The 14,273-nt window shown below is 41.0% G+C and overlaps 1 protein-coding gene across 6 annotated transcripts in view; it reads left to right on the forward strand.

Annotated features, from left to right (window-relative positions):
* Window positions 1-5,504: 5,504 nt before the first annotated feature.
* The window catches only part of SUMF1 (sulfatase modifying factor 1), an 87,165-nt gene continuing 78,396 nt past the window's right edge, over window positions 5,505-14,273 (forward strand). For all 6 annotated transcript variants that reach the window (XR_004001416.1, XR_004001417.1, XM_030571156.1 and 3 more), the window contains exon 1: window positions 5,505-5,776. Coding sequence is in view for 4 of the 6 variants with exons in the window: in XM_030571156.1 (XP_030427016.1) it covers window positions 5,507-5,776 (270 nt within the window). In the remaining 2 variants the exon portion in view is untranslated. The remainder of the gene's footprint in view (window positions 5,777-14,273) is intronic.

Genomic DNA, 14,273 nt, shown 5'->3' on the forward strand with positions numbered 1-14,273 from the left:
CTCATCAGTAAATAAAGACTCTGCAGGCCAAATATTACCCTCAATGGCACCTAGAACCACACGGCTCAGTGGTTTGAGCATTGGCGTGCTAAACCCAGGGTTGTGAATTCAAGCCTTGAGGGGGCCACCTATGGAATCTAGGGCAAAATCAGTATGTGGTCCTGCTAGTGAAGGCAGGGGGCAGGACTCCATGACTGCTCAGGGTCACTTCCAACACTGTGAGATCTCCATATATGGGATATCTCATATTTGGGGGGCAGGATAGCTCAGTGGTTTGAACATTGGCCTGCAAAGCCCAAGGTTGTGAGCTCAATCCTTGAGGGGGCATTTAGGGATCTGGGGCAAAAATCTGTCTAGGAATTGGTGCTGCTTTGAGCTGGGGGTTGGACTAGATGACTTTCCAACCCTGATATTCTGTGATAAAAAAACTCATCCATGTGATTGCATAGGTGAGTGCAATATAGACCTGAAATTTAATTAACAATTTTCTGTTAGTGCACACCAGAATAGAATGTCACTTGCTCACCAACAGCTGAGTTAGCTCTGTGATGCAGTAAAACTGCATTCTGGTCAGTAAAGGCAGTAGGCATGACTAAATACAGTAGATCTAATGAGCATGATGTTGCTATAAATAACCATAACTGCACTTTCATATCTGGCAATGGAATCTATTCAAATTGGTAGCCCTCTAGACTCTTTAACTACTGAATTTCACTTCTAATTTGTCACTTCCTGAAAACAATGTAGGAAATCTCACCTTCAGAATTATGATACATTGACTCTACTGCAACTGCCTTGTCATCTGCAATAATGTATTTTCAGGGTGTGTCCGAGATGAGGTAGAAAGTTCTATTTCTAATCACCAGCAAGCAAGGGGTTAATTCCCAGGTTAGCTCAGACACAGGTGTGCAGAATGGAATAACAGAAGAACTGCTCAGGAAGTAGTAGATGAAACATTGTAAAAATTACTATAGAGGAAATGTAAAAGCAGCAAAGAGCCCTGTGGCACTTTATAGACTAACAGACGTATTGGAGCATGAGCTTTCGTGGGTGAATACCCACTTCTTCAGATGCATGTAGTGGAAATTTCCAGGGGCAGGTATATATAAGCACGCAAGAAGCAGGCTAGACATAACGAGGTTAGTTCAATCAGGGAGGATGAGGCCTTCTTCTAGCACAGGAGAAACTGCTTTAATAGTTGCCTAGCCATTCACAGTCTTTGTTTAATCCTGAGCTGATGGTGTCAAATTTGCAGATGAACTGAAGCTCAGCTGTTTCTCTTTGAAGTCTGGTTCTGAAGTTTTTTTTGCTGTAGGATGGCTACCTTTAAATCTGCTACTGTGTGTCCAGGGAGATTGAAGTGTTCTCCTACAGGTTTTTGTATATTGCTATTCCTAATATCTGATTTGTGTCCATTTATCCTTTTCTGTAGGGACTGTCCAGTTTGACCGATGTACATAGCAGAGGGGCATTGCTGGCATATATTACATTGGTGGATGTGCAGGTGAATGAACCGGTGATGGTGTGGCGGATCTGCTTAGATCCTGTGATGGTGTCACTGGTGTACATATATGGGCAGAGTTGGCATCGAGGTTTGTTGCATGGATTGGTTCCTAAGTTAGAGTTACTCTGGTGCAGTTACTGGTGAGAATATGCTTCAGGTTGTCTGTGGGTGAGGACTGGCCTGCCACCCAAGGCCTGTGAAAGTGTGGGATCATTGTCCAGGATGGGTTGTAGATCCCTGATGATGCATTGGAGGGGTTTTAGCTGGGGACTGTATGTGATGCCTAGTGGAGTTCTGTTGGTTTCTTTCTTGGGTTTGTCTTGCAGTAGGAGGCTTCTGGGTACACTTCTGGCTCTGTTGATCTGTTTCCTTATTTCCTCGTGTGGGTATTGTAGTTTTGAGAATGCTTGGTGAAGATTTTGTAAGTGTTGTCTGTCTGAGGGGTTGGAGCATATGTGGTTGTATGCTTCAGTTCATCTGCAAATTTGACACCATCAGCTCAGGATTAAACAAAGACTGTGAATTCTAGGCAAAAAAGACAATATCTCAGCTTCTTCATTTAAGGATGGAGAAAGCTCCTCATCCACTTCTCTAGGTCCCCACAGGAGACTTCCAATAAAATAGGGAAAACAAGACTTAACATGCTTGATATTTCTGAAATAAAAAACAAAACAAAGCCCTCTGGTCTTGCTTTATACATCATAAAACAAACAAACATTTGCCCCTCCCAGTTACCTTTAAACTTGCTGAAGGCTCGGAGGGTAAGGGGAATGACAAGGAATGCTGAAAAAGTAGTATAGCCTAATTCTCTTCCCTATATACTTCACCAAAAGCCTGATTCTGCCCTACCTCCTCAGGCTGAGTAGTACTTTACTGCAGGAATAGTCCCAATGAAGTCAGTAGAACTATTCCGGGAGTAAGGTATTACTCACCCTGAGTAAAGAAGATGCACAATTAGGCCTTAAGTGGAAAAAAAAATGGCTGTCTTGAATTTACAGCTGACTCAGCAGCAGATTCATTACTAATAAATAAACTAATAAAAGCACTCAAACAGCATCAGAACTTAAACCCAAAGCTGAGTTTGCTCAGAAGCTAATTGTATTTTGTTGTTGTTAAGTCCAGCCCTTTAGCATGGAAGGGGGAATTAGAACCCAAATTTATTTCATTAAAGTGTAGAAGTACTGCACCAAAACAAAGAACTCAGGAGAAGGAGCAATAAGACCAAACAAACAGGATACACCAGAGAAGCATAATGTTCATTGGCTAAGAGATGTTTTTGTGAACTCCACAATGATACATTTTAAAACACACAGTTTTAATATAGGAAAATTGCTCAGCAGATTGTTTTGATTTCTATCAGTGTCTGACTTTGAAAACAAGCTATTGTCCTATAGTTACCACTGCACTGGATATTGGGAGGAAGAAAGCAAGTTGCTGGTAATTCCTTTGTATTTTAAATAGGGAATAATTATTGCATGGGGCAAAGATGATTACTAAAAAATAAAAGGAACATTTATATTTTCTGACCCCAAAAGTAAATTGGTTTTATAATTAAATGTGTGTTTATTTGTTTTTCCTTCACTCTGTAGCTTCTCTAAGTACATCACAGGGCAAAAGGGATAAATGACTGATAAATGGAAACTCCTAGCACTGTCATTTTAACACAGAGGACACTTTCAGGCTAGGGAATAAAATCTAGTAGTGTTCCTATCCAAGTTCTAAAGACAACACAAAAATTCCTTCTCCTTGACTTCAGGGGGGGCTGCTTCATGTTGTTTCACAATCCTAATCTGTGCAGATCAAGATGACATTAAATATTTTTAACTATAGTAAATATCTAACTATAGTAAAGATTTATTTTATTATTAGGACCGGATCCTGCATTCCTAATAGACTCCAGAACACCTCTCATTGGTGTCAATGGAAGTATTGGATGCATTGGGACAGCTGATTATGGTTTTACTGGGTTAGAGTCTGACTTGCCCATATATGGGTATAAGGAATGGTAAGAACCCCCCTCTTTTGCCCTGTGTTTAACAAGACCCTGGGTTCCTGTCCTGCTCCCTGAGCTCTCTAGCAGGAGGGCAGAGATTGGATTAAGCCTGGGGTCTGATCTCAAAGCACCAGCCAGCACAGGGGAAGTAATTTTCATTTTTATAGAAGCAACAAATTACCTCCTCTCCCCAGAGTGATGAGGGAGGAAACGACCTCTGTCTCTGCACTGTTCCTGAAATGACACATTAACATTTTTCCCCATACACAGGGCTTGTAGTAAAGCCCACCCCACTGTGTTGAACAGTATTTGTTAAAAATGATGTTGTGGTTAAAAAAGCTGCTCTTTTTCTGGTCAGAGTGGCCCTACTTTCTCCAGCTAAAATCAATGTGAATTTTGCGATTGATTTTGGGTAGGAGGAGGATCAGACCATAGCTCTCCCACGTGGAATTTTTCTGCATCTTGGATGAGTTGCGGATATTAATATCATGGTAGATATTCACCCTTCTGCCTGTGATTTCTTACAGGTGATTTGAAAAGAAAAGAAAAGGTAGTGAATGTAATTGATATGCCTGGCCTCACATGCATGCCCAGAACATTCACATTGGCAGAGAATGCAATTCCCCAATATAAGACATATAATGATAGTACTTAGCACTTCTATAGTGCTCTTCATCTATCAGTCTGAAAGGACTTTACAAAGGTGAAGTATCATTATCTTTACCAGTGAGAAATGGAGAAACTGAGAGGCAAATTGACTTCTCCAGGGAGATATCCTGTCATATGTTTTGACACCAGTTACTAGCAACTGTTTTAAAAGAATTGACAAATGGGCCAAATCTCACTTCTTCAGCATGATTATTCCAGCAGCAAAACAATTTGGACCCCCCACACTTTGGTACAAATATAGTCAAATAATGTACTGGTAATCATCCAGTCTCTGGCTTTTCCCATGGTTTTTCTGAGAAGACAAGATGTATGAGAATTGAATGAGTTGAGCGAAGAGGATTTTATTTATGGATGGCTGGGAAATTATTTTTGTCAATACAGACCCTTCTGATGTAGTTTTGTGTATATTTCATTAAAAATAATAGGTATCATAGGTAGTAGACAGCCATTTTAAATAAATCTAACAATATGAACAGTTAAGTAATATGTTCTAAGAGCAGTGCACAGGATATGATCTCTGCTTAAATGCAGGCTAAATTGCTTTATTTTGGTCTTGTTTATTTCAGTATTAAAAGCTATTTTAAGAATATAGAAAACTTCACACTGCAGAAACTCCATTAAGAAGCTATCTCCAGACAGAGGCTCCAAGGTAGCAATACTCCTCAGAGAGGATGCTCTTGATAGCAACATATGTTCATATTCTCTAGAGACTGATGTTCCCTCTGCTCCCTTCCAAAAAATGCCACATGCCTGTCAGAAATGCAGAAAGTGAAGACAGCTATGTTGAAGAGCTTACCTCTATTGCACCATAGACCAATTCCTAGTTCCACCAAGGTCCATGGGAGTTTTGCTGTTAATTTCATTGGGATCATCATCTGGGTCTAGACATTCATTATTATCATCATGAATCTGGGTAAATTCAGTATACAACCAAGGCTTGGGACTTTGAATAATATATTATTGCACTTTTGCTGGAGGGTCTTAAAACACTTTGGAGGCACCAGCCGATTTAGCTTTGACACATCTCTGAGGCAGAGAGGTAGCATTAGTCCCATTTTACAGACGGGGACGTTAAGGCTCTTAGGAGTCGTGGGGCGCCTCAGATGATAGGACAGTGGCAGAGGTGGGTTGAACCCCGGAGGCCAGATTGCCGCCTGGCGGGTCTAAGCACTACGACCCCGCATGGAATCACGCTGAGCGGCAGTGCTGGAAGCTGCGCCCCTAGTAGCCGTTGCCAGAGCGAGGGACAGACCCGCGCGGCCCGGTCGGAAGCGAGCGCTGTCTCTTTAAAGCCAGGGACGGTCACCTGACTTCCTACGTCACGCGGCACCCCAGCCAACATGGCTGCGCCCAGGGCAGGACGGGTTCTCCTAAGCTGCCGCCGCTGGGTTCTGGTGCTGGGCTTGGCGCTGTCCTCGGTGCCCGGGACGGCTGCGAGCTCCTCCTCTTCCCACACGGCGGTCTCCAAGGGGACGTGCGGCTGCAGCTCGGGCCGCGGGAGCGGCGGGGAGGCGGCCGCGGCGGCGGCCCGGAGGTATTCCTCGGAGGCCAATGCCCCAAGCCCGGCCGGGGGGCCGGTCACCCGCAAGGGGCCAGCTGCGCACAGTCAGGTGGGCGAGGCCTGCAGCTGCCCGTGGGGGGAGGGAGGGAGAGCGAGCGGGAGGCCGGGGCTGAGGCGGTGGTTTAGAGCCTGCTGCTGAATCCCGGGCTTCCTCTCGATGTGGAGTGAAGTGTCTCCTGGCTCTGCCAGGTAGTGGTGCTCCCAGGAGTTTGGTTTGGGATGATAAGGGCCTTGTAAATGGCTGGGTGCTCGAAGCTATTTCCTTTATTAATTTACTTGGCTTCTCGAGAACAGCAGATTTTAGACATGAGTGCTCGTAGAGCATGTAAAATATGCGGTGTAGAAGACCGAAATACATGATAAGCTGTCCAAATGTGACTGCCTAGGCTAGAATATGGGCCATAAATAATGTTGGGGCAGGGGTAGCTAGACTTGCATAGCAAGTTCTTCTGTGGCTTGTAAAAAGTGTCTCCATCACCAGAGCCATGCTATAGTATGGGGTAGGCAACCTGCAGCATATGTGCTGAAGGCGGCCCGCGAGCTGATTTTCAGTGGCACTCATACTGCCTGGGTCCTGGTCACCAGTCTGGGGGTGGGGGGTGCGGGGCTTTGCATTTTAATTTAATTTTAAATTATGCTGCTTAAACATTTAAAACACCTTAATTTACTTTACATACAACACAAGTTTAGTTATATATTATAGACTTATAGAAAGAGATCTTCTAAAAATGTTAAAATGTATTACTGGCACGTGCAACCTTAAATTAGAGTGAATAAATGAAGACTCGGCACACCACTTCAGAAAGGTTGCCAACCCCTGCTATAGTAGCACACTATGTTCTTCACTTGATTGATATCCGATGGTATGATGACAAGCACTTATGTATGATGTGAGGCCAGATTGATTTTGACTTAGCTGGGAAGTTTAGTGTAAACAGCCTGAGTAATGTGACTAGCTTAATGAAAATGTATATCAGTGAGTAAAAGCCATCTAGAGTTTAGATTAGAGTGGTGTTCTTTGTTGAGAGGTTAGACAAGAGAACAGAAAAGTTAATGTAGTATGTATGCTATATGCTTTTGACTCAAATACTCAACGTGGCTGTAGTTGCTTTGTTCTAAATGCTACCTAGTTGTTCCAGAAAAATGCAATGAAAACTGACTAGTATTGGAGGCTATAGCAATATATTCCTGTAAAAAGGATGTTATTAAACAAGTTATTCTAGAGAGAAGCAATACATTCTAAAAATATGAAGGAGAATTCCATTGTAGGTTATAATCAACTTACAGAACAGTCATGAGGTAAGGTAGCTTTGCAAAATTCTGAAATATGTGTTCATATGAACACTTGGAGCGAGATCCTCAATTGCTGGAAACTAGTGTAACAAGACTGATTTCAGAAGAACTATGCTAATAGATGCTAGCTGAGGATCTGGTTGTTAACATTTTTGTTACTTGACCTTTTTGACCTAGCTATCTGCCATAAGAATGGCCATGCTGGGTCAGACCAGTGGCCCATCTAGCTATGTATCCTGTCTTCTGACAGTGGCCAGGGCCAGATGCTTGAATGGAAATGATCAGAATAGGGCAGTTATTGAAATGATCCATCCCCTGTCATCCAGTCCCAGCTTCTGGCAGTTAGACTTTTAGGGACAGCCAGAGCACTGGGTTGCATTCCTGACCATCTTGGTTAATAGCCTGTCCTCCGTTGACTTATCTTTTTTGAACCTAGGTATATTTTTGATCTTCACAACATTCTCTGGCAATGAGTTCCACAGTTGCCTGTGTTGTGTGAAGAAGTATATCTGTAGGTTTGTTTTAAATTTGCTGCCTATTAATTTAATTAGGTGACCCCGGTTCTTGTGTTATGTGAAGGAATAAATAAAACTTCCTTATTCACTTTCTCTACACCGTTCATGATTTTGTAGACCTTTCCCTTAGTCGTCTCTTTCCTAAGATGAACAGTCCCAGTTTTTTTAATCTCTCCTCATATGAAAGTTGTTCCCTAGCCATAATCCTTTTTTTGTTGCCTTTCTCTGTACCTTTTCCAATTCTAATATCTTTTTTGAGATGGGGTGATCAGAACTGTATGTAGTATTCAAGATCAGGCCTACTGTGGACTTATGTAGTGGCATCCTGATATTTTCTGTTTTACCCTTTCTTAGTGGTTCTCAACATTCTGGCAGCTTTTCTGACTGCTGCTGCACGTTGAGCAGGTATTTTCAGAGAGGTATTCACGATGATGCCAAGATCTTTTTCCTGAGTGGTAATTGCTAATTTAGACCCCATCTTTTTGTACGTATATTTGGAATTTTTCCAATGTACATTACTTGGCATTTATCAACGTTGAATTTCATCTGCCATTTTCTTGCTATCACCCAGTTTGATAAGATCCCTTTGTAACTCTTCACAGTCAGCTTTCGACTTAACTATCTTGAGTAGTTTTATATCATCTGTGGACTTTTTTTGCCACCTCGCTATTTACCCCCTTTTCCAGGTTACTTATTGTTGAGCAGCACTGGCCCTAGTACAGATTCTTGGGGGACCCTGCTTTTTCTCTCTTTGCACTGTGAAAACTGACCATGTATTCCTATCTGTTGTTTCCTATCTTTTAACCAGCTACTGAACCATGAGAGGATCTTCCCTCTTATCAATGACTGCTTTCTTTGTTGAAGAGCCTTTGGTGTGGAACCTTGTGAAAGGCTTTCTGAAAGTTCACTAGATCATCCTTGTCCACATGTTTGTGACTTATTACTGTTTAGTTTATCAATTTGTTCCAAAACCTCTTCTGTTGACATCTTAGTCTTGGACACATTTGTCACCTAAAAAGAATGGCTCAAATGTGGAAATCTCCTTTACATCCTTTGCAGTGAAGATGGATGCAAAGATTTCATTTAATTTCTCTGCAACAATCTTGTCTTCCTTGAGTGTTCTTTGAGCACCTTCACGCTGCGGCCGTGCTGATTGTTTTGCAGGCTTCCTGTGTGTGATGTACTTACAAAAACCAAACAGCAATTTTTTTTGTCTTTTGCTAGTTGCTCTTCAGATTCTTTTTGGGCCTGCCTAATTATATTTTTACACTTGAATTGCCAGAGTTTATATGCCTTTCTATTTTCCTGAGCAGGATTTAAGTTTCAATTTTTAAAGGCTGACTTTTTTCCTCTAACTGCCTGCTTTATGTTGTTTAGCCATGGTGGCATTTTTTTTGGATCTCATACTATTGTTTTTGGGGCTTTTTTATTTTTATTTTTTGGTTTGGGGTGTACATTTAGTTTGAGCCTCTATTTGTCCTTTAAAAAAAAAAAAAGTTCCATGCAACTTGAAGACATTTCATTCTTGTGACTGTTCCTTTTAATATCTGTTTAACTAGCTTCCTAATTTTTGTTCCCCTTTTGAAGTAAAATGCTACTACAGTGTGGTTCTTTGATATTTCCCCCCCCTACAAGTATGTTAAATTTAATTACAGTGTGGTTGTTATTACTGAATGGTTCATCTTTAGTCACCTCTTGGACCAGATTGTGTGCTCCACTTAGGACTGACCAAGAATTGCTTCTCCTCTTGTGGGTTCCAGGACTTGCTGCTCCAAAAAGCATTTATTAACGGTGTCTAGAAATGTTATCTCTGCATCCTGTTCTGAGGTTATATTTACCAAGCCAATATGGGGTAGTTGAAATCTCCCATTATAATTGTGTTTTCTGTTTTTGTAGCCTGGCAAAATGCTCAGGGAGATTAGAAATCAGTCACCATCTTAGTAAGAGTATAGCTGTTTACTGACCATTCAAGCATGGAATTTCTATCCATGGAGATTCTATGGTATAGTGTGATTCACTTAAGATTTTTATTATATTATGCTTTCTTTCAATATAGTGCCACTCCCACATCAGCACGATCTACTCTTGTCATTCTTGTATCTTGTGTACCCTGGTATTACTGTGTCCCATTGATCATTATCATTTCACCAAGTTTTTGTGATACTTATATCAATAATGTCATTTAACACCTGGCACTCAGGGTCACCATCTTAGTTTTTTAGACTTAGTTATATGTAACCTCATACACCAGGTTACAAACTGATCAGCAGGGGTTGATCAGTTTTCCCCCTCCCCCCTGCCCCTCCCAGTTGCGTAGCAGTACTGCACAACTGACCAAGTGCCTAACAGCAGTGTTTCAGAATCTCTGAAACCTGAGACATGGGCTGCAATAATGGAGATAGACTAGTGCCCTCATCTTGCAACTGCATTTGTGCCTGCTGGGGGTCCTAGTGAAGCCAAGAGATCTCTGAGCAGAGCGAGAGGTCACCCCGTGCAGATAGTTGAAGAATCAGCCCCTAGATCAACCAACAGCTTTGAGGCGTTCCTATAGAAGAACTGGGACAGGTTTAGCAGGAGTGACTGGAGAGATGTCTTGCGGACATACTTTCTTCAATAAAATTGAAGAAAAAATTCCATTTAGAAACTTGAATCGTGAGAGGGTTTTTGTATTTCTTGGACTTCATTACTGAGAACATTTACTTGAAAATATGGACTTAAATTAGTCTCCTTTTTCAGTTGTCAGGTGTGCTGTGGACTGGGATCTTTAGTTTGTGACTATGTGAATGGTTAAGTCACACATTCAGGTGAGGAATAAATAGGAGGAGAAGACCTCTTGAGCAATCCCAGTCCTTATGAAAACGAAAGAAACGTCAGTATGAATGACATCTTTCAGCGATTCCAACATGGATTCTCTAGATGCACGTTCTCAACAAAACTCTACATTTTATATAATTGTGTTCTCTGCGCAAACCTGCACCTGTTCTAGCAACACCTTCCTATGGAACACTGGGATGTGCCAACTGATATGTAATTTCTTGTCTTTGGCAGGCACATTCCCATGCCTTCTGTTGAATGGAGTTGAGAATGTGTTTGCCAATGACTTCTTCTGTGGAATGCAATTGGATCTGTTTGGGTAAATACCAGTAGGGGGGTTTCTGCTATTGGAGTTGATGATTCCCTAGTGGAGGGCTGTAGTTTATGCTTCTGAAGGATGATCATGTTCTCAGTACTAGTGTAGTCCTGCTTCTACATCAAGGGTTCTCAAACTGGGGTCGGGACCCCTCAGGGGATTGCAAGATTATTACATGGGGGGTCGTGAGCTGTCCACTTCCACCCCAAATCCTGCTTTGCCTCCAGCATTTATAATGGTGTTAAATATATAAAAAAGTGTTTTTAATTTATAAGCGGGGTCAGAGTCAGAGGCTTGCTATGTGAAAGGGGTCACTAGTGTGAAAAAAAAAGTTTGAGAGCCGCTGTTCTACACTTTGTCATAGACCTGAGATAACAATGTAATGCCAGTGGAGGCACATCACTGTGTAACTGGTGTAATGAAGCTGAGAACTACGCCCTGTTTGTATGTACAACTGTCCCTTTCAGTCTCTCTTCATATGGAAGTCTCATCATACTTCTAAACTTCTAATTGTGTGTCCCCAAGTCCTTTCCATGGCCATAGAACTGAACACATTCCTGGTGAGAGGACATAGTACTATTTGTTGTCTGACTATTTTTATTTACTCTTCTCAATATAATAGTTTCACCTGATAGATTATCCATAATAAAGGCGAAATAAAACGGTAATGCCAAAAGAATAATCATTTGCCAAGTAAAAGTTCTCAAATCCTGTTGGGAAAAACATGATTTTCTATATTAGAGAAAAAGACAGCTACCTAATATTCCTACAACTGTTGGAAAGCCTATTACAGTATAGGAAGACTAAAGGATACAGTTATATTAAACATACAGTGGTTTAATGAATTCAGAAAGGACACTCTTCCTATGATTTATCAATTTTAGTCCTGTATTACTTTTTTTCTTTATCATTATTCATTGCAATTTAAAAGCTTTAGCTTAATCAAATAAAATGCTAGCTTCAAATCTGGCATCATTTTAAGCTTTTGTTGGAAAGAACTGTGGCAGTTAGGCCTAAACTTGAGGTTTTTTAATCAATTGGTATCTCCTTCTTTCTGCTCATCTGTATAGCTCTAGCTATGGAACGAAAATGTAAATTTAAATTATCTATGTAGAATAAAGGATGTCAGTTAATGACTTCAAACTAACTATAATGTTTGGGACAAAAATGCAGAAGCCAGCAGTGACGATTCTAATGAAGTAAGTGCAAGAGTGTAATTAGAAAAGCTAAGAGAAGTTTGAAGAACGGCTAGCCAAAACTCCAAAGGTAATACACAAAATGTTTAAGTACATCAGAAGCAGGAAGCTTGCTAAACAACTGGTGGGAGCCCCTTGACGATCAAGATACAAAAGGAGTGCTTAAAGACAATAAAGTCATTGCGGAGAAACTAAATGGATTCTTTGCTTCAGTCTTCACAGCTGAGGATGTTAGGGAGATTCCCAAACCTGAACTGGCTTTTGTAGGTAACAAATCTGAGGAACTGTCACAGATTGAAGTGTCACTAGAGGAGATTTTGGAATTAAGTGATAAACTCAACATTAACAATTCACTGGGACCAGATGGCATTCACCCAAGAGTTCTGAAAGAATCATATGTGAAGTTTGCGGAACTATTAACTGAGGTTTGTAACCTGTCCTTTAATCGCCTTCGGTACCCAATGACTGGAAGATAGCTACTGTAACGCTAATATTTAAAAAGGGCTCTAGAGGTGATCCCGACAATTACAGACGGTAAGTCTAACATCAGTACCGGGCAAATTAGTCAAAACAATAGTTAAGAATAAAATTGTCAGACAATTAAAAAACATAAATGTTTAGCAATAGTTCAACATGGTTTCTGTAAAGGGAAAATCGTTGTCTTACTAATCTATTAGAGTTATTTGCTAGGGGTCAATGAACATGTGGACAATGGAATCCAGTGGACACGGCGTACTTAGATTTCCAAAAAGCCTTTGACAAGGTACCTTACCAAAGGCTCTTACGTAAATTAAGCTGTCATGGGATAAAAGGGAAGGTCCTTTCATGGATTGAGAACTGGTTAAAGACAGGGAACAAAGGGTAGGAATAAATGGTAAATTTTCAGAATGGAGAGGGGTAACTAGTGGTGTTCCCCAAGGGTCAGTCCTAGGACCAATTCTATTCAATTTATTCATAAATGATCTGGAGAAAGGGGGTAAACAGTAAGGTGGCAAAGTTTGCAAATGATACTAAACTACTCAAGATAGTTAAGACCAAAGCAGATTGTGAAGAATTCAAAAAGATCTCGCAAAATGAAGTGATTGGGCAACAAAATGGCAAATGAAATGTAATGTGGATAAATGTAAGGTAATCCACATTGGGAAAAATAACCCCAACTATACATACCATATGATGGGGGCTAATTTAGCTACAATGAGTCTGGAAAAAGATCTCGGCATCATCGTGGATAGTTCTCTGAAGATGTCCACCCAGCGCGCAGAGGCGGTCAAAAAAGCAAACAGGATGTTAGAATCATTAAAAAGGGGATAGAGAATAAGACTGAGAATATATTATTCCCCTTATATAAATCCATGGTACACCCACATCTCGAATACTGTGTGCATGCAGATGTGGTCTCACCTCAAAAAGATATTCTAGTACTAGAAAAGGTTCAGAAAAGGGGCTGCTAAATGATTAGGGCTTTGGAGCGGGTCCCATACGAGGAAAGATTAAAGAGGCTAGGCCTCTTCAGCTTGGAAAAGAGGAGACTAAAAGGGGATATAATAGAGGTATATAAAATCAGGAGTGATGGGAGAAGTGGATAAGGATAAGTTATTTAATTTTTCCCATAATACAAGAACTAGAGGTCTCCAAATGAAATTAATAGGTAGCAGGTTTAAAACAAATAAAAGGAAGTTCTTCACACAGCGCACAGTCAACTTGTGAAACTCCTTACCTAAGGAGGTTGTGAAGGCTGGGACTATAACAATGTTTAAAAGGGAATTGGATAAATTCCTGGTGGCTAAGTCCATAAATGGCTATTAGCGAGGAAGGGTAAAGAATGGTGTCCCTAGCCTCTGTTCATCAGAGGATGGAGATGGATGGCAGGAGAGGAGATCACTTGATCATTGCCTGTTAGGTTCACTCCCTCTGGGGCACTGGCATTGGCCACTGTCGGTAGACAGATACTGAGCTAGATGACCTTTGGTCTGACCCGGTACGGCCGTTCTTATGTTCTTATGAGTACAAAATGCTTTAATGAACTTCAAAGATAGCTCAGATTTCATCCCAAAATTGTTTCGGACAATAAAGGAAGTCCTATGACCGAGATCTGGGTCATCAAAATGGTCGAAAAGACTCAATACCTGATCATTTATATGAGTAATATTATCTTCAGTGACCTGAAGTCTTCTGTGAGAATGCATTATCCTTAATCAAAACACCTACAGGGGTCTTAATGCTGTAGTTCATTTATTTTGTTTTCCCGTGTGTTTAATGCTCTTTTCTGAGAAGGTAGTTTTTATAAACCACTGATATTAATTTAGTTGACTTGAATGAAATATGATGGCAACACCTGAGCAAGACACATTTGTTTTGAGTTATAGATCAGGAGATGAGGGGGCAAAGCAAAACTTACTGTCAGCATGGACA

This window comes from Gopherus evgoodei, chromosome 7 (assembly GCF_007399415.2).
Source record: "Gopherus evgoodei ecotype Sinaloan lineage chromosome 7, rGopEvg1_v1.p, whole genome shotgun sequence".
Taxonomy (NCBI): Eukaryota; Metazoa; Chordata; order Testudines; family Testudinidae; genus Gopherus; species Gopherus evgoodei.